The 26,755-nt window shown below is 28.4% G+C and overlaps 2 protein-coding genes across 2 annotated transcripts; both read left to right on the top strand.

Annotated features, from left to right (window-relative positions):
- The first annotated feature begins 5,885 nt into the window (after window positions 1–5,885).
- LOC123271513 lies at window positions 5,886–14,415 on the top strand. Its single transcript, XM_044737859.1, has 4 exons — window positions 5,886–6,022; window positions 8,976–9,589; window positions 11,029–11,451; window positions 13,548–14,415. The coding sequence occupies exons 2-4, from the start codon at window positions 9,324–9,326 to the stop codon at window positions 13,876–13,878; spliced, it is 1,020 nt and encodes a 339-aa protein (XP_044593794.1). The 5' UTR covers window positions 5,886–6,022; window positions 8,976–9,323; the 3' UTR covers window positions 13,879–14,415.
- Window positions 14,416–18,559: 4,144 nt separating this feature from the next.
- Window positions 18,560–25,162, top strand: LOC123271309 (DNA-directed RNA polymerase II subunit RPB2). Its single transcript, XM_044737596.1, has 3 exons — window positions 18,560–18,719; window positions 21,424–24,646; window positions 24,787–25,162. Exons 1-3 carry the CDS (start codon window positions 18,704–18,706, stop codon window positions 25,070–25,072), a joined length of 3,525 nt encoding a protein of 1,174 aa, XP_044593531.1. The 5' UTR covers window positions 18,560–18,703; the 3' UTR covers window positions 25,073–25,162.
- The last annotated feature ends 1,593 nt before the right edge of the window (window positions 25,163–26,755 follow it).

Raw genomic sequence — 26,755 nt, 5'->3', positions numbered from 1 at the left:
TTTTCAAAAATCGGGAAGTTATTGTTTTCACCCCGTTTTGCAAAAATCGAGTTTTCATCAGATCTCGACGTTTGAAGGTCACAGGAAGCTTTTCTGGCTATTCCCGCGAGGGTGTCACTATGTCTGTATGTGTGTGTGTGTGTGTGTGTGTGTGTGTGTGTGTGTGTGTGTGTGTGTGTGTGTGTGTGTGTGTGTGTGTGTGTGTGTGTGTGTGTGTGTGTGTGTAAGTATGTAAACCTCTTATAACTTTTGAACGGTTGAACCGATTTCATCGCGGTTGATGCCATTCGAAAGGGCTTGACCAAACTTAGATTTTGAAAACTATTTGGACCGATTCAGATCAATAGATTTTGAGAAATCTTCAAAAAACTGAAAAAAAAATTTTTTTCAAATGTGGTTTTTTTGGAATAACTTTTAAACGGCTTCATGGTTCAATTCCAAAAACTAATCAGCTCTTAACCTCAAAAAACCACGTCGATCGCCACTAGTCCGGTCAAAATCGGTTGATTCGTTCGAGAGATATCGTGAACGAAAGAAAACCGAAAAAAGTGTTTTTTCGGAATAACTCCGAAATTCCTAGCGCGATCAATTCAAAATTTGAGATTCTTTGTGAGGCTTGAAAAACTGCGTCGAATGCTGCCAACCGCGTGAAAATCGGTTTATTCATTCAAAAGTTATTGCGGTTTAAAAATTAAAAAAATAGTGTCTTATCAAATCTCTATCAGACTTTTGAGCTCGAAGAGCTCAAAAGCATAGGAAAGCAATCTCTTTGAGCTCGGAGAGCTCAAAATAACCCATAAATTTTATTTTTAAGCTCGAAGAGCTCAAAAACGTCATTGGTGCAATTTTAAGCGCCTAAGTATGGAATTAGCGGGAAGTTGCAGGGATGGCCTTTAGGGTCAACCGTTTTCCTAATTTTTTTTTACTAAAGCTATTACCATCAAAATCTAGAGATTCTCCTCCCAGAAAACGGCGTCGAGGGAAAACCACGATTCTTACGAGTCTTGAGTATCACCGAGAACTCGCAGAAAAAAAAATCAACATGAAGCAAAAAAAAAAGACTTTAATTAAACAAAATAAAACAAAATCAAAATCAAAAAATTTGAAAAGAAAACATTTAAAATATAAAAATGATGATTGCCATTGTCTTTATTGCTATGGACTTTCTTCAGAGTCCTCAGAGTCATGGATTAAATGTAAAAATTGTAATAAATGGTCTTATGATTTTTGTGCAGGTATTGGCGAAGATTATTCTGACGAATATGTCTGTGATCATTACGAATAATCGTATATTCATTAAAATATCTCGATGTGATTTCCTAATCATCGAACATTTATATTTCATGCTTTATTCAAAGTTTAATTTTTGTTAATGTCTTAAAAAATTATTATAAATTTCATTTTTAAGCTGTTAATTAGTTTTAAATAGATAATAGTTAAAAATATAATTAATTTCTTTTATTGCACTCAGAAGTTTTGAACCCACGTACAAGAAAAAATATAGATGTTATTTAGCAATGAATTGGTTACATTAGTTTACATTGATTGAAATCACAGGTTGAGTTTTCAGGTTGAGCTTTTAAAATACGTAATATCTTGAACCAGTCCTTTTTTTTATATTTTTGTCAAGTCAAAATTAGAAATACGAATTGTGTAAAATAAGACATCCTTGAAGGAATTCAAATAAATTTTTGAGATTAGTTTTCTGTCTGGTGCAGAGAATACCGTGATCAATAATTAATAATATAATTATTACTATTTTAATTTCAAAAATTTGTGTTTTCAATTTTTTATAAGCTATATAATTCATCTTTTCATTAAATTTTTCAGTTTAATTAAATTCATTCTGATTCATTGACCCGATGTCCAAATTCCTTTATTATCCCAGTCAAAAAAATTTCCGAAAATCACCTATTTTTTCGATCCTCACAGTGGCTATCCCCCTTAAAGAAATAAAATGTTCTCAAAAAATCAATTATCTAAAAATTTATAATTAAAAAATTATATTTATTAATTTATAAGAGTCGATTTGTTTTATTTAATTCAAATAAAATTCCAAGTGTCAATAACTAGTTCAGTGTCAATAACTGGGTCTTTTACTTTATTATACAAAAAAAATTGAGCCAAAATTTGACAAATTTAGTACTTTTCAATTTTTTTTTCCAATAGCCCTAAGTTTCCCCTTTCAAACAAATGCTAGGCCATTCCTGTATCTATAATAGTGTTCAAGATATTACAAACATAAAATTGAAAAACTGGAAAAACCGTAAAATTTTAGAATTTGCATATCTTTTGAAAAAAAATTTTTTTATTTTTTTCCTTTGGCAGAACTTTGTTATATGATAAAAAAAAAACTTCTGACCAAAGTTAATCCAAATTGAAAGGGGTCAATTTCAACTATTATTCGATTTGACATGGAATGACCCATCCATTAATCAGCAAATAAATTTATTTTTATTTTTTGTTTTTAGAGCTATTTGGTAAACAAAATATTTCAACTGAATTTTAAGTCTAGAGAAGTGGATGGGAATCAGCGAGTTATTTATACAAAAATTTTTGCACTCTTCGAATTTTTTCAGCAAAAAATTAAAGATTCTTTTTTGAATACTTTGATGCCTTGCTTTTGAGCTAATTTGTCATATGTATTAAATTTTAAAATTCTAAACCCTAAAAAATATGCTAAAGTTCTTGAAAAGCAGTTATTTCATTCATTTCAATTCCAGAATCTATCCCTTCAAAGCAAATCGCTCTTTTTTTATTTACATTCTCAGACTTCCAATCTTAGATCATCCGTTTATTATTCTGACACTAAGTCTGGAGTTTGGAAATAACTTCAAGTTGCGACAGTCTCTACTGACTCGGCGATTTTTCTGTTTTTATTGGTGAAGTGTATGAACTACTTTAGTCAATTTATAGAAGGAAAATGATTTTTATGAAATTCAATTAAGTGTTTATTGCAATAGCTTATTACCTGTTTGACAATTTAATAAGATATTAAGCAACAAATAATTGCACAAATAATATATAGGATAAAATTATTCGAGTTTGATATTTTTATTTTATTTTTCAGATGCATCTTATAGAAATTCGAAAATTCGTCGCGTTCAGAATTAATTTAAAGAAAACTTACAAAATGGAAAAGAAAAACTAGAGTATAGAATAATAAAAATAAACAAAAATAAAATCTGAAAATGAAGAAAAGAAAAATTAATATCGAGAAATAAAAACTAAGAATCGGAAAAAGATAAATAATAATTAAATAGGTTTTAAATTAATTTAGTTAAGTTAAAAAAAAAAGTAAAATTTTCCAAAAGTTGCGCCATAAAGACAAATACAATTATTAGATTTTTGTAAAATTTAGTAAAAACATTGTTCAAGATTTTATCTGTCTTACTTGAATAAAATAGGAAAAAATTTTTCTAATCTTACAATTTTCTAACTCATTAACGAATTAACTTACTGAAATTCTTGAATCAAGTATATAATTTTGAAGAACTTAATATTCTTGATTTATTGAGTAGAAAAATTCTTGATTAAAGGAAATTTTTCTTGACTTAAAGAAATTTTACTTGATTCAAGACAATTACCCTCTTCAAAATTATATTCTTGGTTCAAGAATTTTTCTCTTGAATCAAGTTAATTTTTTTTTCAGTGTACTTTTTGAACCAAGATTATAAAGTCCATGAAAAAAAAACAAAATCATTTTTTTTGGTGCATTGTTTTTAGGTTGAGTTCGATTATATTGACCCAAGATAGTATATACTCTTGGATTAAGTGACAATAATTACCAATCAAAGAGTTAAGTCTCTTGAGTCAAGATAACACTGTAAAAAAAGCGGTGTTAAAATGGACTCATTTTAACACCGCTATGTAACACCGATGTAGCGGTGCTCTTTTGCGGTGTTAAAAATCCGGTGTTAAACCGGTGTAATATCGGTGTTAAACCGGTGTAATACCGGTGTAACAGTAGAATAAATTTACACCGTATCGGAGTATGAATATTACATGATCCATAAAACACAATTAATATTCAATATTTATCAAAATGAGACAAGTAACATTTATTTAAGAATTTTCAACATATAAAATTACGCAGAAATCGATTTAATGAATGTTATACAATAAGTTAAATAGTATTTACAATATTAAATGTTTAGGAACAATATAATAATTATTTTTATCGTAACCATGATGTTTCTCATAATATAATGGATGTTTTAAACATGAAAAATCTACAGCTGTGCAAAAATAAATTATCTATATAAAAATCATTTAAAAAACGTTCAAAATTGTCGTAAAATTGTTCTAAAAATGTTTCAAATTTGTTGTAAAAACACTCTAAAACTGTCCAAAAAATGTTCCAAAATTGTCTCAAAAATATCCGAAAAATGTCTCAAATCTATTCAAAATTTGTTCTCAAATAGTTAAAAAAATGTTTTAAGATTATTCAAAAAAGGTTCCACATAAGATTTAAGGACAAAATTTCAACTAAATTGCTTCAAATAAATTGCATTGATTCTAAAATTATCTTAGAAGTATTCCGAAAATCTTAAAAAAAATACTTAAAAGTTATGAAATAATTACTAAAATCCACTATTTTAGAGTTTCCGATTATCTATGTGATGTCCTAAAATTGTCCTTTAATAATGGTGTTAAAGTAACACGGATCGAAAATTTACACCGAGAGAATTTCACACCATTATTTCACACTACACGGCCATGTAAAGTGCTCTGGGTCCATTTTTACCTCGAAATTTTTTACAGTGTATTTATTTTAATCAAAAACTTTTATCTACTTTATATTTTATTATTTTAAACTTTCTAAATTAAATATTAACTTTTTTTTTATTATTTATCTTTAATTATTAAACATAAAAAGTTTAATTATAAAAATTGTGTTACATAAAATATTATCAACACCGAAAAATTTATAACACCGATTTAACACCGAAAAAAAATATTTACACCGCGACCGGTGTTACTGCTACACCGATTTCGGTGTTGAATTTAACACCGGAATTTTTAACACCGTATACACCGCATGGACTCACACCGGTTTTTTTTACAGTGTACGAGTTTCAAGACAAGAAATTATCGAAGCAAGACGTTTGCTTGTCTTTAAAATAAATTTATTGGATCAAGATTATTTCGTTTGAATCAAGTTAATTTTTTTTTTAGTGTACTTGATTCAAAAAAAATATTTTCTTTTAAATTTCACTCTAGTTTTAAAATAATTCAAAGTTTCAACTACAACAAATTTTATGATTGAACAATTTTTTTGTCTAAACTATTAATATTTAAGAAAAAATTTTAAATATAGATTAATAATTATTCAACGAGCCAAGAAACCAAAATAACAAGGAAAATTGTGCAAATTGCAATAAGTAATCTTTAAGTTCAATGTCTATCCCTTTAAATAAGTTACTATCGTACAGTCAAACACGATAACCAACCAGAAGTGGGTTCGAACCCTAATCCGGGCTGAATAGAATTTTTCTCAACAAAGTGTGATCCATTAGCTTCTGATAAAATCAGCTTTGAAAGAAGAAAAATAGTTGATTATAATCGCAATGAAGAAAATAGGGAAGGTCGAGGAGAAAAGTATTGAAAAACTCAGAAACTTTAACTTCGATTCACTTTACGTTAGTGTTAATGACCGTAAACTTTTAAACAATTGCAATTCAGAAAGTAGACTTTCTTTGGATTTTTACGGTTCAGTTTTCCCTGATCAGAACGGTGAAAATTCAGTAAATAAAGATTAAGAAAAATAGCAATCTAATCAGAATCTAAGATAAAGTATGTCTTAGATCTAAATTATTTTTCCCGGGTAGTATCTCGAGTAATGTACCCTTAGTCCTCCCTCGCCCCTATTGATCGACGCCTGTGCAGTGACGACTTTCCCCACAGCAGCCTCATACCGGAAATAATCGCCATTCATTCACTATTCTGAATACGGAGACATATTCGTGTTCTACTTCTACCATATCAAGCCTCAAGTTTCTCGGCCATTGCACCCAATAAGGTATTATATCTATTGCTTCTTGCTAAATTTCATCTCACTAGTTTTCCTAATTCCTTTCAGCCGTGAAAACTTCACGAATACTTTGCTAGGTCACATTACTTTCCAAAAACTCCAAAATTAATACTTTTTTCATAACTTTAAAAAATCTATAATTTAGCAGCATGTGTTATCAATAAGTGATTCCTAATTTTAAATAATAAAACAAAAATTTCCGTTGATTAGGCTATTTATCATAATAATAATCTAGTGCATTGGTGCGGTATGCTTTTCGCAAATCACGTCAACACACAAGTGACCGAATTTTGTTTTTGCATTACAATTCATAAAATTAACTTCAATTTTATTTCTTAAAGTTCTTATTTTTTTTTTTAAATCATGTAAAAGGTGTTAATTGTTCAAACAATTGTTATGCGCAGTTATTCAGTATATATTGACTCGTATAATGGGATCCAGTGAATTTAATTGAAGCAATACAACACATTGCGCTCTATTAATTCTAAAACAGAAAAACTACAATTAGTAAAAAAATTTTCGTCAAATTTGACACAAATATTTGTGTCACTAACTGTTGTTACGTAAACTTATGTTAATTCCACATTCTAGTGTGTTAAATCAACACATGAGAATATAAAATTTTACACACTAGAGTGTAAATTACACAAAAATTTTTACACTTTACACAATGACGAAAAATTTTTTACTGTGCATTTTAACATTGAATATTAAGTATTGATTATTTATCAAGTAAAAGATTACTTTATATTAGCAATTTAAAAAAGTTATATCAATAATATATAATAACCGGCCAAAGAGTAACTTTTCTGACATATTGACAATATGTTCGTATAAATAAATACATACTTTAATAATACCGGTATTCAATATACTTTGTGTTATAATTGTATAAGCTTTATTCAAAAACGTAAAAGCATATACGCTACATTAGAAATTTATTATTTAAAATTATAGATCTATGTACTTTCACAGAATAATAATAGCAGGACCTTGAAGTTTGATTAAATAAAAAATAAAGAATCAAAACAAAAAGTTACGTAATTATTGTTACGGATTCGCGATCGTAAACTGTTGTTTTGACAGACTTGTTTTCTTTAAAATAACTTCAACATTTTTGCATGAATGATCGTAAAGTTTGTAGTAAGAATTTTTTATAACTTCCGTTTAGATAATCGTGAAGCGCGTAGTTCTGGTTATAGTACATTGCTCTTTAAAAGCACGCAATGTTATGTCTTACTTCCGTTCAAAGGTTATTTGTTAGCTTCTTGAATTTCATGAACTTCTTTATAGACTCTCCTGACTCTCCTGATTATCAAATTTTGAATTTCAATAGAAAACGAAGTTTTAAAGTTCTAAACACATAATAATGTATATTTCAGGTTTTCTACGCGTGCGCACGTGTCTAAGGTGCGTGTCTTTTAGATCTGTCGGTCCAAAAATTTAAATTAAGTTCTTATCGGTCTTCTTTTAATTGCTATGAAGCATGAATATTTCAATCAGTCCATTAGTTAGATACTAAGATAAAAATTCATCAATAACTTTTTACTTCTGTGTTTAGTGTCAATAACAGAGTATCTAATAAGTTAGTGACAGTAGGTGATAACAAAACATTTTGTTGTATTCGTTTAGAAACTTCCAATTGTGTTTGTAAGTAACTGTGTGGTATTTGGATGATTCACTCAATTTGGAATTCAAAAAAAATTTGGGCTGGACCGGTTGAGTAGATTTTAAAAAATTTTCAAAGATTTTATATTTATTCACTATTTAATTTCAAGGCAAAAGCGGTATAGCTAAATGGCAAAAGTATACAAAAAAAATATTATAATAAAGTACACGTATAAATCGGCTGCCCAATTGCAAAACACAGTGACGGACAATTTAAAAATTTTTTTTAATTTTTCTTATTAAAAAAAAAGTTTGCGCGCCAAATTGATAAAAAATTTGATTTATAAATAGAAGATACTTGAATATAAGTATTTTTAAGAAAAAATACTTGAAATTAAGGTCTAAAAGTTATAAGAAATGCAGCAATACTAAAAAAAATTAAGTATAAAAATTTTGCAGTTACTGTGTTTTAAAATTGGGCAGCCGAAATGATGAAGATATAAAATTTTGAATTTTAGATATTAAAAAAATCTTTTTTCTTAAATTTGGAATGTAATTATGATAGATACAAGAAAAGTATAAATTTGAATATAAGAATTGAAGAATTTTTCATAACTTTTTTTTTAATAATAAATTTTAAATTAATTACAAAAGTTTATCTATATTCAAGATCTGATGGAAGTTTTGTTTTGGAAAAATCGGGATAAAGCAAATAATTTTCAGAATTTTTTTAAATTAAAAAAATTATAATTTTATGATAAAAATGTCTAATTTCTTAATTTTACCTTGAAATTATTACAAAATTAAAAGTAATTTAAAATTCTATTTTTAATTCATCTTCAGTCAATATTTATGACGAGTTTTTTCCACACTTTTACTCAGTCACTCTCTATTTCATTCACTCATCACTTATTTCTATCACAATACCTTTCTCAATACACATTCAATATTTATAAATAGCTTTCATAATTTATAGCTCTCTTTTATTTTAAACTCAACTGAAAGAAAAGTCAACAAACGCTTTTCATCACCAATCAATCAATTCACTAATTATTAAATATTTATCAAAGATTTCTATACATCAATAGTTAATTTTTTAGCTATAATTTCCAACAAATTGAATTTTTTTTTGAATATTCTACGCGTTTCAAATTTATTTTCAGAAAAGAAAAAGTTTTAATATTTTCATCATACTATTATTATATATATTCTTTAGTTTAAAACGCTTAAAAAATAGTTGTAATAAGGTTTCTTTAGAAGAAATTAATACAAAAACTTTATTAACTACCCAATAATTTACCTAATTAATGATTTCATGACTTTTTTATTTCAGAACTAACTCAATGATACCAAAAACGACTAAAAAATTGGATCCAAACTAAAGAGATTGATATGATCAGATTAAAAAAATAAAAAAATTTGATTATCCAATTAAGTATTCGATGCTGAAATTAATATTTTGATTCATTAGCGGTACTATCAAATTTTTAGAACCATTGAACCATAAAAAGTGAATTTATTGTTATATTCTTTCACTGTTTAACAAAAACAGTATATCAAAGTATAAAAATACCGAAACAAGTTGCATGATAAGTATTTGAAGAGTACGATGACGTGAAACTAGAGTAAATAAACAGGAACAGTCTCCAATAATTAATAAAAAAAAATCAAGGAAATTAAAATGTCTGAGATCGAACATCTGTCTGTATCACCAGTTCCATCTCAACCAGTAGGAACTTTAGTTATCCAACCATCAAGTTATCGTATTCTACGTTCGCCAAGTCACGAGAGTGTCACAACAGATTTATCACTATTTAGCGTTTCGTCATTAGCAAGCAATGCTAAAAGCAGTAATCGGTTAACTACTTTCAAATCTTACAGTGATGCACATCTTTCTGGACGTGGATCATCACCAAATCCTGATGCTCGCGATAGTCAAGGAAACCGGTAAGATCACTGATAAATACCAAAAAAAATAATCAGTTACTAGTAACCTTGCAGTCACTATGTGACTGCCGTGACTTGTGAACTATAACAAATTTAAATTTTGCTTTATTAAATAATTTATTAAGTAATGACTTTTGCTAAATTGCACTGTACTGTCTTAAATATTGACGTTTTTAAAGATATAAGCTCATCCCGATGTTACGCTCATCGAGAGCTTTCATTTGAGTACCCACATGCATTTTGATATATTTTTCCTATATACGTATATATATATATATATATATATATATATATATATATATATATATATATATATATAATATATATAAATGTATGAAAAATTGATGTGGGTACTCAAATGAAAGGTCTCGATGAGTCTAACATCGAGATGAGCTTATGTCTTTAAAAAAGTCATTAGTTGACATGATACAATGTCATTTATTAATTATTAACGTTTTTAAAGATATAAGCTCATCTGGATGTTAGACTCATCAAGAGCTCTCATTTGAGTACCCGTATGCATTGTAATATATTTTTCATATATACATATATACAATATATATAAATATATAAAATATATGAAAAATTGATGTGGGTACTCAAATGAAAGGTCTCGATGAGTCTAACATCGAGATGAGCTTATATCTTTAAAAATATCATTAGTTGACACGATACAATGTCATTTCTTAATTATTGACGTTTTTGAAGATATAAGCTCATCCCGATGTTACACTTATCAAGAGCTTTCATTTGAGTACCCACATGCATCTTTATATATTTTTCATATATACATATATGTAATATATATAAATATATGAAAAATTGATGTGGATACTCAAATAAAAGGTCTTGATGACTGCAACATTGGGATGAGCTTATATCTTTAAAAATTTCAATAGTTCACAAGATACAAGATAATTTCTTAATTATTGACATTTTTTAAGATATAAGCTCATCCCGATGTTACACTTATCAAGAGCTTTCATTTGAGTACCCACATACATTTTTGATATATATATCATATATACATATATATATATATATATATATATATATATATATATATATATATATATATATATATATATATAAAATATATGAAAAATTGATGTGGGTACTCAAATGAAAAGTCTTGATGAGTGTAATGTCGGGGTGAGCTTATATCTTTAAAAATGTCAATATTTCACAAGATAAAAGGTCATTTCTTAATTATTTGTCTAGAGATAGAGCATTTTCGAATGCAGCTTAAATACTCATCATAATAAATTGACTATAGGTGAGAATGAAATGAAACCTTGAAAAGGCACAAATTCAAGTCAAAACCTTTGCAATATCACTAAATTTCACTAAAAAAACCGATTTTATTATATGATTATCCCGAACGCAAAATTTTCATTCTCTTAATAATATAGATTATCTAAAAAACGGGTATTTTATAGGCCAGCAGACATTCCTGAAATTTTGTGGTTTGAAGAGGAAACAGAATTAATCCGTAGTTGCGCTGCGCTTTCATCAGCCCTTGGCCTACAAAAAAGTTTCAGTGCAAGCGACGTATCACAGTTACCCAGTCCTGAAGCATCCTGTCCTCAGGCACTACGCTCTGCAGTTTCGGCGTTGGCTTTAGATTCAGCACATCGCGATGGATTTTTATTGGAACAGGCTCGTCTAGATCATGCATCCAGATCTTGCAGCACTTGGGTAGCAGTTGGTGACATTGCCAGTACATCACAATTACCGAGTCCCCATGGAGGTGTTTCTCAGCAAATTTCATCGTCATTGCATCCGCAGCCTATACCATTCACAGCTGCTGATCTTGTCAAGTCTGTTAACAAAAAAGTTCGCCAAAATTATATACGCCGAAGGTAATTCAATTTTTATTTATAAAATTAAATGAATTGTTTATTTAAGAAACCCCATAAGTTAGTGACTTATGGGGTTTTTCGAATAAACATCCAATTTTGAAAATTCCAAAAATAAATTTCTTTTTGTTTCTTTTTTTTTCAAAAAAACTTTTTCTGAGTAGAAAAATTCAGTTCAATGCAAAATACTTAAATTTTAATAATATTCGCAGTATGGGTTTGAAAAAATTAAATTAAATTATTGTTTTATTGTTTGATGAGATTTCACTGACTAATTTTAAAATCGTTGATTATTAGATAATTAGAAACTAAATTTATTGTTAAATACTTGAATTGTAATGAATTTTACAATATTCGCTTGATGGATTAAAATTAAAAATATGTTTTTTTATTGTTGACTCTGATTTAACTGATTTAAATTCTGAAATTAATGATAACCAAATAAAAATATATTATATTTACTGTTAAATACTTTGATATCAATAATTTTTACAATTTTAGTTTTATAAAGTTAGATTGTGATAAATTAACATGTTGTTTTATTGTTGACTCTCAGTTCACTAATTTGAAATTAAAAATAGATGATTTATTATAATTTTCGTTAATTGTAATTTCAATACATATTTTGTACTGTTTTTGATAAATATAATGAATGATTGACGGAGAAAAATTGATAAATTAATCATTTAATTACTATTTTGTTGGTTTTGGTGAGAAACCCCATAAGTCAATTAACTTCAAATCATTGTTATGAATAGTAGTAATTAACAATTAAATTTTTTCATGCTTGAATATTTTTTAGGGATACTAACATTATTATTATTGATCATTGGTTCATAATGTTAATGCAAACTTAACCGAGAAAAATGTTATTTGCTTCTCCTGAAAAATTTAGTATTTTTGACTTATGGGGTTTCTCAAATAAACGATTCAAATTATAAATAATATAAGGAGGAGGAGGATGGTTTTACTTGTATCACTGTAGAGTGTTTTACAAGGGAGGGTGGGGAATTATTGTCTCTCCACTTTTTTCTCCGCATTATAATCTCTCAACCCCGTCATTATAACTCTCAACCACTTTTTCGTCTCCACCCCCCTGCATGTCGGGATTTTTTCTTTCACGCCCGACACACATGTGCTGCGACTGTGGCCGACTTACGCGTTATAATCAGTACCTGCATTTGCATTACGGTCTTAAATAGTATGGAGGTACTTCTATAATGACATTTTACCTCCATAACTATATGGGAAAACCACAGAAATAAAAACATTTAGAATAGAAAATGAATTTTTAATGGTAATTTTTGGGATATTTTCTTAAATAGTTTTTAATCTGCTTATGGTCATAAATTTGATACCTGGGTTATATTACTTTGGGTTTTTACTTTTGGTAAATTTTGTATTTTTAATGTTTTTATTGCTAACTAAGTTTAGAAATATTTTTGTAAACGTATCGCCCATCCAGGTAAAAATCTTAGCATCCGTATTCCCTTTCCTGCTTATTTTTCCAAACTGCATAGCTGGCAATTATCCCGCCTCCAAATTATTTCCTGGTCAACTATTCGTTGCCAAATATTCCTACTCCTAATTTATTCTACTTGTAATTGTAACGCCTAGTTTTTACTCTCCTTGTAATAATTTTTGTATTTTCTCTAAGTTAGTTATTCTTACATACTTTGTAGCGCACAGTCGCATTTCGTTACTTTAAATAAATTAAAGTTAAACTCAACCTCATGGTTTTTACTTAGTGCAAAATCTATTATTAGTCTTGCATTTATTAATTGTGAACTAAACGTTTTATTCACAATTTATTTGAGTAACTCATTTACTTGGTATAAAATATAAGCTTTAATTTTATACGTAAAATTTTATATACTTGCGGTAAACCAATCGCGAGTCAAAACATTGGTCCCTCGAGCCGGATAGCTGGCAATGAAACGCACATATTCTTAGTTTATAATCATTGAAAAATATTGGTGCGCGCCGGAATCGAACCCTGGTCCCACTCTTTCGAAATGCAGGTACCGAGCCGATTAGGCTATTGCCAACCTTTTATAAATAATATTATTTTATTAAAAGTGATAAGTTTTTTATTTCAGATTATTGACGACTTACCGAGCTCTTGAAAGACTCTCTCAAAGTGAATTTAATCTAGACAGACTGGAAGCAGCTGCTTCGGCTGCTCAAACATCAGGAGTTACACTTATAGTTCCTGGTACTATTCCAAACATAACTGGATCGACGATTGTTAATCGCAAGACTAATAATGATCATCCGCTTACTGTTAATGATGTTGAACGTGAACGTGGTAAACAATTGACAAAATATGAAAGAAACATGATGATCTTCAACTGGTTACACAATCTAGATGATGATCCTGACGACAGCCTTCCAACAGAGAGTGGAGTAAAAGTGCTAAAAAATGAATAGTTTTGTTTGTTACTGGTGTACAATATTTAAATAATGTGTTAATTTTTGTGATTGATACACATTTTGTTTATAAATATATATTTAATTGATAAATTTACATTTTAATAGTATTTTGTTCAAAATCTTTAAAAAGTATATAGAGGAGGGGAAATAAATATTTTTTAGATACATATCACGTTTAAGGATTTATAACCACTTTGAAAATATTTAATTAATATTATTAAAATCAGCCGACAAAAAAAACAGTTTATTTATTATTTTTTTAACAATAATTCTCATATTTTGATAGAGACAATCAAGCAAAACCTTAAAGTTTTTAGCAATAAATAAAATTTTTGTTTCAATTTGATTCACACCTGTGGAATAAATCGTCTTCATCTAGTTCAATCGCTAATCGTCATTAAATTTGACAATTATTAAGTAATTTTTCAACCAAAAAAATTCACCATTTAAATGATAGTCATGTTAACATTCTATTATTTTTAGTAGTTTTTTAACAGATAAATTATACCAAAAAAAAAATTACATGCAGGAATTTTAAGAAACTATAAATGTCAATTTGTTCCAATATTTTATGAAACTAAATGAAAATTGAGTTAGCCGACATTTAAAAATTTTTATAATTTTTTTTATTAAAAAATTATTACAAAAAAAAATAATACTAAAATTATCCGACGTTTTTAATTTTTTCATTTATTAAATTAGAACTAGAAAATATTTTTGAAAAACTTCACTTACAGTTTTTCAAGTTTTTTACAAATGGAAATTTTTTTTTATTTTTTTGTAATGATTTTTTCAATAAAAAAATTCTAAAAATTTGTACACGGAAAGAACAAGATGACACTGGATCATCCCAGATTATATTGGGTGAAAAAAAATTTCAGATAGTCGCTAGTATAATCCAGATTACAATGAGTATAATCCAGATATCACGTAGTATAATATGGATTTTTCTTGTTTTTTCCGTGTAGATGTCGGCTAACTTAATTTTCATACGAAAAAATTCATTTTTAAAAAACTTTAAAAATTACAAGTGCAATTTTTCAAAAATATCATTTAGTTCTAATTTAATAATTAAAAAAAAACAAAAAATCAACAATGTCGGCTAACTTTAGTATTATTAAAACTGAAACTAGTTGACGATTGGCAATTTTTTAAAATTCTAATAACAAATCAATTACAATAATAAATATGCTTTTAAAAATTTCCATTAATTATTTTTTTTAATTTTTACATGTGGAAATTTTTATTAAATTTTTTTCACAATAATTTCATTGCTATAAAATTCTAATAAAATTTGTTAATTTTAGTCAATATTTTTTTAATAATATTTAATTTGTTGAAAAAATTCCTAAAAACTGTTAAATATCTGCTGATTTTAACAAATCATTCATAATGATCATAAGAGTCCAATTTATACCAAATAAACAATTTTTTTTTTATATTATTTTAAATAATTAAAATTTGTAAATTCAGTAAAAATATGATAAAATTTAAAGTAATGAACTTTAATTTTTAATTTGTATTTTTTGTATGTATTAAAAAAGATTAATGAATACTTTATCAGTATATTTTTAGCCTTTACTCTCCATCAATTTATGAATTATGATGAAGCACTAGATCGTAAAAATTTACAACTTTCAAAGATTTTAAGATTACATTGATTGAAAGTTGTTTTTTCTTTTAGCTTCTAGTTTAAATTAAAAACACATTTTTTATTTACTAAATTTCTTCTTTATTTACATATTTTAAACAGTTTACCTCATCACGCGGCAACGTCTTACTTTCTTGTAAAGGCCGTGCTCGGTTGAATATTGTATTTGAATATGTATATTACTAAAAAATTGACCAATAACTTTATTCAACTGAACACGATTTTGTGTTTAAAAGCATATTTTTTGGCAATGTCGCACTTCTTCTCTTCTAAACTACAGAAACTTCACATACAACATCTCAATCAGAGATAAAATTGCGAAAGAAGAAACTAGCGCTTTAATCCAATATTCTCCAGCAATTATATAACAAAAAAATTTGTCCCAAAATAAAAAATTATTTTTAAATAATTATATTTTTTATTTTTTTAAATTTCTAAATGTCAATTTTTTTTGCAATAATTTATTTGTTAGAAAATTCTTATAATTATTAAGGATAATACTAAAGTTAGCCGACGTTTTTAATTTTATGATTTTTTAACTTCCCGCTAAGAAAATTGAAAATTTTCAAAAATCGGGAAGTTATTGGTTTTACCCCGTTTTTCGAAAATCGAGTTTTCATCAGATCACGACGTTTGAAGGTCACAGGAAGCTTTCCTGACTATTCCCGCGAGGGTGTCACTATGTCTGTATGTATGTATGTGTGTGTGAGTGTGTATGTGTGTGTATGTGTGTAAGTATGTAAACCTCTTATAACTTTTGAACGGTTGAACCGATTTCATCGCGGTTGGTGCCATTCGAAAGGGCTTCGCCAAACTTAGATTTCCTGTTAATTTGAACCGATTCGGACCGATAGATTTTGAGAAATTTGGAGAAATCTAAAAAAAAGTAGGAAAAAAATTTTTTTCTGAAGTGGTTTTTTTGGGATAACTTTTAAACGGCTCAACCGATCGATTCCAAAAACTAATCAGCTCTCAACCTTGAAAAACCACGTCGATCGCCGCCAATCCGGTCAAAATCGGTTGATTCGTTCGAGAGATATCGTGAACGAAAGAAAACCGAAAAAAGTGTTTTTTCAGAGTTACTCCGAAATTTCTAGTTTGACCAATTGAAACTTAGAAATTATTTATAAGGCTTAAAAACTACACGGTGAGAAATTTCTGTAGAAATTTACTATGCATACATAATAAGACTGAACCTTAATGACTCAATTCAAAATATTACCATAAAAATTTAAGAATATCATATTGTACCAATCAATATTTACTAGGGACCATAGTAAATTTGACCATGCAACTGTTACATAAACATATATAAAAAATTTTCGTAAACTGACAGAACAAAAACTGTTAGTGTGCTTAAAACTTTTCATTATAGTTCCATAGTAAAATTTCTGTTGCTCAGTCGACAATAAAAATTTATAAAAAAGTTTCACATTTAGTCACGTGTACTCGGTTTAAATTTAAAATTGTGACTATGAAATTTTCAAATGTCCCATAGTAAACGTATGCGCGTCAGTCGCGACGCGCGCTCTTTCATTTTTTCGTGCTGCTTTGTTTTGTCAACATAAGTCTACAGACGCTATCAGTAGTGGTTAACGGTGTTATGAAAATTGTAATAAACATTAAGTTTTAAATAAATATTAGTTTATAAATCCATCAACGCATGAATAGTTAATGAAAATTTGTAAGATTCATAAATAATAAAATGTTTAATAATTTACCGTGAAAAATTAAAATGAAAACAAACATTTGATGATTAACCTGCAACCGACACTTCTAATAATAATAAAAAATAATTTAAAAGTTATATATTGTGTTTATAATTATTCATAATAAAATTAACTGCCAAAATAAATCCTACGTTCATTGTTAAAAATGAAAAAAAAAATAAAAAAAACTATATTTTAAAAAAATATTTTTAAAAATTATTGCAAACAAAAAAAATCTTGTTTCGTTTGATATTTTTTTTAATTGCTAAAAACATTTTTTACTCTAAAATTTTTTATTTTTTACAAACGTTTTCTTATTTTTTTTGCTATAGTACATTCGGAAATTTAAATTATTGTATATTTCATTTTACTATGGTACATTTCAATTTCTACCATTTACTATGTCTGATTTCATTTGTTTCGGAAATTACTATGGGCCATTGTAAAATCTTATTCTGAGTCAATAAGGTTCACTAGTAATATGCACCATTGTAATATCTAAAATCCATGCAGAATAAAAAATAATGGAAATTTTTCACCGTGTACGTAGAATGCCGCCAACCGCGTAAAAATCGGTTCATTCATTCAAAAGTTATTGCGGTATGAACATTCAAAAAATAGTGTTCTATGAAACTTCTATCAGACTTTTGAGCTCAAAGAGCTCAAAAGCATAGAAAAGGTATCTTTTTGAGCTCGGAGAGCTTAAAACAACACACAGATTGTACTTTTGAGCTCGAAGAGCTCAATGAAGCGGCCAGGTATTAACGGAATTAGCGGGAAGTTGCAGGGATGGCCTTTAGGGTCAACCGTTTTCCTAATTTTTTTTTTCATTCATTAAATTAGAACTAAAAAATATTTTTAAAAAATTACACTTATAGTTTTTCAAGTTTTTTAAAAATAAAATTATTTTTTTAATTTTTTTGTAATCATTTTTTCAATAAAAAAAATTCTAACAATTTTTAGATGTTGGCTGACTTAATTTCTATTTATTAAGGGCCAGTTTTTCAATCCGATCAGATAAAATTTTATCCTATGATAATACTGGCAATAATAATTCTATCCGAGATAAAAATTTATCTCGGATTAAAAAACTAGCCCTAAATAATACTTATATGCTAAATTAATTTTTATTAATTTTTCAACAAAGAATTCAAATTTTCAATATAATTTTACATTAATAATTTATATTAACTTCTAATTCGATTATTTATTGATTTTTTTTTTTTTAAATATTAATTTGAAAATACTTCGTCCATTTTGATGGCAAAATATCAACTGAGCGACACCAGTGATCAATACTGAAAGTAATATAACCTCAAATAACATAGATGCGTACATTGGCCGCCGAATTAGCGGTTGTCATCAACAGTTGTTATTGTGTTGACTGCAATTTATAAAATTCTTAATATTTTTACATCAATAATTATTATTTACTTGTAATAGAGTTGAAAAAAAACTAATCATGTACGCCGACGAAGGTAAATTCAAATATAAATAATTAAAATGTTTACAATTGATTGCTTGAATATATTTTTTTTTTTCATTTTTACAATAATAATTAATCGATATTATTTATTTATTTTCTATATTAAATTAATTTATCAGTTTATTTTACAATAATTGTTACTTAAGAAATTAATGATTTAGCAATTATTATTTCATGAGTAATTCATTTGTTTTAATTTTAAAGATAACCCTAAATTTTAATTGTTGAAAATTAAAAAATTAAATAACAAACGATTATTACATAGTTTTTTTCTTTTTTATAGTCAATTTATTCTGAACTAGCAGTCTTGCAGTCACTACGTGACTGCAGTTAATTGTGAACTATAAATAAATAAAATTTTGCTCTATTAAATAATGACTCTTGTTAAATTGCACTGTACTTTCTTAACTATTGACATTTTTAAAGATATAAGCTCATCCCGATGTTACACTCATCAAGAGCTTTCATTTGAGTACCCACATGCATTTTTATATATTTTTCATATACACTTATATATAATATATATAAATATATGAAAAAATGATGTGGGTACTCAAATGAAAGGTCTCAATGAGTGTAGTGTCGGAGTGAGCTTATGTCTTTAAAAATATCATTAGTTGACAAAATACAGTGTCATTTCTTAATTATTGACATTTTTTAAGATATAAGCTCATCCCGATGTTACACTCATCAAGACCTTTCATTTGAGTACCCACATGCATTTTGATATATTTTTCATATATACATATATACAATATATATAAATATATGAAAAATTGATGTGGGTACTCAAATGAAAGGTCTCGATGAGTCTAACATCGAGATGAGCTTATATCTTTAAAAATATCATTAGTTGATAAGTTACAATGTAATTTCTTAATTATTGACATTTTTAAAGAGATAAGGTCATCCCGATGTTACACTCATCAAAAGCTTTTATTTGAGTACCCACATGCATTTTTGATATATTTTTCATATATACATATATATAATATATATAAATATATGAAAAAACGATGTGGGTACTTAAATGAAAGGTCTTGATGAGTGTAACATCGAGATGAGCTTATATCTTTAAAAATATCATTAGTTGACAAGATACAGTGTCATTTCTTAATTATTGAAATTTTTTAAGATATAAGCTCATCCTGATGTTACACTCATCAAGACCTTTCATTTGAGTACCCACATGCATTTTGATATATTTTTCATATATACATATATACAATATATATAAATATATGAAAAATTGAGGTGGGTACTCAAATAAAAGGTCTCGATGAGTCTAACATCGAGATGAGCTTATATCTTTAAAAATATCATTAGTTGATAAGTTACAATGTAATTTCTTAATTATTGACATTTTTAAAGAGATAAAGTCATCCCGATGTTACACTCATCAAAAGCTTTTATTTGAGTACCCACATGCATTTTTAAATATTTTTCATATACCCTTATATATAATATATATAAATATATGAAAAAATGATGTGGGTACTCAAATGAAAAGTCTCGATGAGTGTAGTGTCGGAGTGAGCTTATATCTTTAAAAATATCATTAGTTGACAAGATACAGTGTCATTTCTTAATTATTGACATTTTTAAAGAGATAAGGTCATCCCGATGTTACACTCATCAAAAGCTTTTATTTAAGTACCCACATGCATTTTTCATATATTTTTCATATATACATATATATAAATATATGAAAAAACGATGTGGGTACTCAAATGAAAGGTCTCGATGAGTGTAGTGTCGGAGTGAGCTTATATCTTTAAAAATATCATTAGTTGACAAGATACAGTGTCATTTCTTAATTATTGACATTTTTTAAGATATAAGCTCATCCCGATGTTACACTCATCAAGACCTTTCATTTGAGTACCCACATGCATTTTGATATATTTTTCATATATACATATATACAATATATATAAATATATGAAAAATTGATGTGGGTACTCAAATGAAAGGTCTCGATGAGTGTAGTGTCGGAGTGAGCTTATATCTTTAAAAATGTCGATCGTTCTCAAGATACAGTCATTTCTTAATTATGTATCTAGAAATAGACTATTTTCGAATGTAGCCTAAATACTTATCATAATATCGAAATTGACTATCGGCGAGAATAATATGAAACCTTGAAAAAACACAAATTCAAAATATAACCTTTGCAGTGACACTAAATTTCACTAAAAAAATCGATTTTATTATATCGACGTTCTAATTAGCAAATTGTCTAACTCCATTTTAGAAAATCTTCCATTTGTTCGAAGAAACAATTTGTGAAAATTTCATTATCACTTAAAAAAAATCATTTAATATCTAATAGTGGTATAATATTTTGGTTTGGATCATTCAAATAATTTATAATTGGACTATTGCTACATTAAAATATTAAAAAATCACTTTCTACAAAATAAGGAGTTCGACCAATTGCTAATCAAACCGTCAATATGACTATCCTGGAGATAAAATTTTTCTTATTCTCTTAATAATATAGATAATTAATTTTTTCAATTAAAATATTTTTATTTTAAAATTTAAATTAACACTAAGTTTATTACTGTAAAGATATCAAACACTTAAAATTTTTATAGTTATTCAATTTAATAATGAATTTATTTATAAAATCAATTAGTAAATTAATAATAAAAATATTTAAATTAAATACTAATGCTAAATGTATTATTTAGATCAGTACGAGAGCGAAGACGCGGAGGAAATTTCATCTAAACTATGGCAAGAAGCTTGTTGGATCGTAATAAACGCTTACTTCGACGAGAAAGGTCTCGTGCGTCAACAGCTGGACAGTTTTGATGAATTTATTGAGATGTCTGTTCAAAAAATAGTCGAAGACTCACCACCAATTGATTTGGAAGCAGAAGCTCAGCATACATCAGGCCTAGTAGAAACTTCAGTAAAGCACAAGCTCAAATTCGAACAAATTTATTTATCAAAGCCAACTCACTGGGAGAAAGATGGAGCACCATCACCAATGATGCCTAATGAGGCACGTCTCCGTAATTTAACTTACTCAGCACCCTTGTACGTCGATATAGCCAAAGCAATGCTAAAAGGAGCAGAAGATCCAGTAGAGACTCAACATCAAAAAACATTTATCGGTAAAATTCCTATAATGTTGCGTTCAAAATATTGTTTATTGGCCGGTTTATCTGATCGTGATTTAACGGAGTTGAACGAATGCCCACTGGATCCTGGTGGTTATTTTATAATTAACGGCTCTGAAAAAGTATTGATAGCCCAAGAAAAAATGGCAACTAATACAGTTTACGTGTTTAGTATGAAAGATGGTAAATATGCTTACAAAAGTGAAATACGTTCATGCGTTGAAAACAGTTCACGACCAACTTCAACACTTTGGATTAATATGATGGCACGTAGTGGAGCAAGTATTAAAAAATCAGCAATTGGCCAGCATATAATTTCAATTTTACCTTATATTAAACAAGAAATTCCTATAATGATTGTCTTCCGTGCTTTGGGTTTCGTCGCTGATCGTGACATTCTAGAGCACATTATTTACGACTTCGATGACCCAGAAATGATGGAAATGGTCAAGCCATCTTTAGACGAGGCTTTTGTAGTTCAGGAACAAAACATCGCCCTTAATTTTATTGGTAGTCGTGGAGCACGCCCTGGTGTTACAAAAGACAAACGTATTAAATACGCACGAGAAATATTACAAAAAGAAATGCTGCCTCATGTGGGTATCAGTGACTTTTGTGAGACGAAGAAAGCTTACTTTTTAGGCTACATGGTCCATCGTTTGCTGTCTGCTGCATTGGGACGTCGTGAGTTAGATGACCGTGATCACTACGGTAACAAACGTCTTGATTTAGCTGGCCCACTTCTTGCCTTCTTGTTCCGTGCTTTATTTAAAAATCTAATGAAGGAAGTTCGTATGTACGCACAGAAATTCATTGATCGTGGAAAAGATTTTAATTTGGAGCTGGCTATCAAGACAAAAATCATCACTGATGGTTTGAGATACTCTCTAGCCACGGGTAATTGGGGTGATCAAAAGAAAGCTCATCAAGCACGTGCTGGTGTCTCTCAGGTATTGAATCGTTTGACATTCGCATCAACATTGTCTCACTTGAGACGTGTCAATTCGCCCATCGGTCGGGATGGTAAGCTAGCTAAGCCACGTCAATTGCATAATACTCTGTGGGGGATGCTGTGTCCTGCTGAAACTCCAGAAGGTGCTGCTGTAGGATTGGTGAAAAATCTAGCATTGATGGCTTACATCAGTGTTGGTTCACAACCTTCTCCAATTCTTGAGTTCTTGGAGGAGTGGTCGATGGAAAATCTTGAAGAAATAGCACCTAGTGCCATTGCAGATGCCACGAAAATTTTTGTAAATGGTTGTTGGGTAGGAATTCATCGTGATCCTGATCAATTGATGGCGACCTTACGTAAATTGCGGCGTCAGATGGACATTATTGTATCTGAAGTATCAATGATTCGTGATATTCGTGATCGGGAAATACGTATTTACACTGACGCTGGTCGCATCAGTAGACCTTTGTTGATTGTTGAGAATATGCAGCTGTTATTGAAAAAACGCCACATTAACATGTTGAAGGAACGCGATTATAATAACGATGGTTGGCAAGAACTGGTCGGAAGTGGTGTCGTAGAGTATATTGATACACTTGAAGAGGAAACTGTAATGATTGCAATGTCACCCGATGATCTAAGGCAAGACAAAGAAGATTCTTACTGTGCGACCTATACCCACTGTGAAATCCATCCAGCAATGATACTGGGTGTTTGCGCATCAATTATACCATTTCCCGATCACAACCAGAGTCCTAGGAATACTTACCAAAGTGCTATGGGTAAACAAGCTATGGGTGTTTATATTACAAATTTCCATGTTCGGATGGACACACTTGCTCATGTGCTTTATTATCCGCACAAACCACTTGTTACTACACGTTCAATGGAGTACTTACGGTTCCGTGAATTGCCGGCAGGAATAAACAGTATTGTTGCTATTTTATGTTATACTGGTTACAATCAAGAAGACAGTGTTATCTTGAACGCTAGTGCAGTTGAACGTGGTTTCTTCCGTTCAGTTTTCTATCGATCGTACAAAGATGCTGAGAGTAAGAGAATTGGAGACCAGGAAGAACAATTTGAGAAACCAACACGACAAACTTGTCAAGGAATGCGTCATGCCATTTACGACAAACTTGATGACGACGGTATTATTGCACCTGGAATTCGTGTTTCAGGTGATGACGTTGTTATTGGTAAAACTATTACATTACCTGAGACTGATGACGAATTAGAAGGAACAACAAAACGATTCACTAAAAGAGATGCATCAACTTTCTTGCGTAACAGCGAAACAGGAATTGTTGATCAAGTTATGTTGACTTTGAACAGCGAAGGATACAAGTTCTGTAAGATAAGAGTAAGGAGTGTACGTATACCGCAGATTGGCGATAAGTTTGCCTCGAGGCACGGACAGAAAGGTACATGTGGTATTCAGTATCGGCAAGAAGACATGCCGTTTTCATGTGAAGGTTTAACACCCGATATTATTATCAATCCTCACGCTATTCCATCTCGTATGACAATTGGTCACTTGATTGAGTGTATTCAAGGGAAGGTTTCTGCCAATAAGGGTGAAATTGGTGATGCTACGCCGTTCAACGATGCTGTCAATGTACAAAAAATTTCTACTCTGCTCCAAGAATATGGCTATCATCTAAGAGGAAATGAAGTTATGTACAATGGACACACTGGAAGAAAAATAAATGCCCAGGTTTTCTTAGGCCCTACTTATTATCAGAGATTAAAACACATGGTGGATGATAAAATTCACAGTCGTGCACGTGGTCCAGTCCAGATTTTGGTGAGACAGCCTATGGAAGGTCGTGCTAGGTAAGATTAATAAATCATCAACTAAATTTATCAGTAATTAATCATAATATTTTTTTAGACAAAAATTAAATTTATCAATATCATAAATAAGGATTATTGTTATTTAACATTTTTAATTGATTTATTGATTTTGTTTTCAGGGATGGAGGATTACGTTTTGGTGAAATGGAGCGAGATTGCCAGATTTCCCATGGAGCTGCACAGTTTCTACGTGAACGTCTATTTGAAGTATCCGATCCTTACCGTATTCATGTTTGCAATTTCTGTGGGTTGATTGCAATCGCTAATTTACGTAACAATACTTTTGAATGCAAAGGATGTAAAAACAAAACACAGATATCTCAAGTAAGACTCCCTTACGCAGCAAAATTATTATTCCAAGAACTAATGGCGATGAATATTGCACCGCGACTTATGGTAATGTAATTGTGTAAGTCTCAAGTAATTGTTTAATTTCATAATTTAATAATAAGTGTAATTTAATTTGAATAAAATGTTTTTTCAAAAATTAAAAAATGTATTTATTTGAAAACTTTAAAAAAATTTTAATAAGAATTAATGAAAATCAAATTTTTATAATTTTTTTTATTGAAAAAATCATTAAAAAAATAATAAGAGAAAAAATCCATTTGTAAAAAAACTTAAAAAATTTTAATTTTTAAAAAATATTTATTTGTTCCAATTTAATAAATAAAAAAAAATTAGAAACGTCGGCTAACTTTAGTATTATTCAAAAATGAAAAATTAAGTTAGCCGACATCTAAAAATTTTTAGAATTTTTTTTATTAAAAAAATTATTACAAAAAAAATTTTTAAAACTTTAAAAGCCTTCAAAAATTATAAGTGCAATTTTTTAAAAATATTATTTAGTTCTAATTTAATAATTAAAAAAAAAAAAAAAAAATTATAATAAAGTTAGCCGACATTTTTGATTATAACTAAAAAATATTTTTAAAAAATTGCAATTATAGTTTTTGAAGTTTTTAACAAATGAAAAAATTTTTTTGTAATAATTTTTTAATAAAAAAAATCATAACAATTTATAGATATCGGCTAACTTTAATATTACTCAAATATAATTTATGTAGAAAAAAAAAAACATTTATTATTAAGAAATTAAAAATGTATTTATATACCAGACAATAATTCAATTGTCTTATTAAAATGCAAAACAAATTTAACCAAAAGAAAAAAATAGCGGCTAGAGTACACTCGTCTGCACAAAAGAGATGGATGTAACAACAACAGCTGATTAGATTAAATGAAATTTTAAAGTACTTTTCGATATAACGGCGTTATTTCTCAAGCCACGTGCTTGCGTTTAGTGCTTACAAAGATCCTAGTGAAGTTTTCACTAATTGTATAATCCAAAAAGTTATAAAAATTTGCAGAGTTAAAGTAATTATAGACAAAACAAAAACAAACTGCTTCTCAACAACGTTGGATTATAATTTTAAAAGGTGACATAAATTTAATTTAATTTATACATTAAGAGTAAAGTGACATTATGTTGATATTTTTTAAAAACAACTTCAAAAATAGTATCTAAAACTTTTACAGAATAAATATTATTATTAAAATTTTTAAACTTTCAATTTAATTGTAATTATAAATAAGGTTATTAAAAAAAATTTATAAATGGCTGAAAAAGAACCAAAATGTGTTTTCTGTGGAAGCAAAGAAGGAAAAATAATTTTTTTTGTTGAAAAAACATTAAAAAAATCTAAAGAATTTTTACCGATACGTAAGAAGTTTAATTTAAAATACGGTAACTCTGAATTACCGGAAAATGTCAACACTACTGACGGATACCATAGAGAATGTTATAGCAGTTTTACAGCATTATTGCCAAGGTACCGTAATTCATCTGCTGATGAAGCTATAAATATTAAAAAAAAAAAATTAAAAGCTGAAAGTGTTTGTTTTTACTGTGAAAAAAATCAACAATCAGCTGATGACAGGCAGCAGATTTATCATTCTTCAAACAACGCAAAAATTTATGAAAAAATAATAGAATGGATGACGATATTAAAAAATGATAAATTGTTAAAAAAAATTAATTGTTTAAAATCTGTCAGTGGAACGGTTTTTTATCATCACTTTTGTGAG

The sequence above is a fragment of the Cotesia glomerata genome, linkage group LG9, assembly GCF_020080835.1.
Source record: "Cotesia glomerata isolate CgM1 linkage group LG9, MPM_Cglom_v2.3, whole genome shotgun sequence".
NCBI lineage: Eukaryota > Metazoa > Arthropoda > Insecta > Hymenoptera > Braconidae > Cotesia > Cotesia glomerata.
Note: the sequence above shows the minus strand (reverse complement) of the source record. Positions and strands in the feature narration are given on the sequence as shown.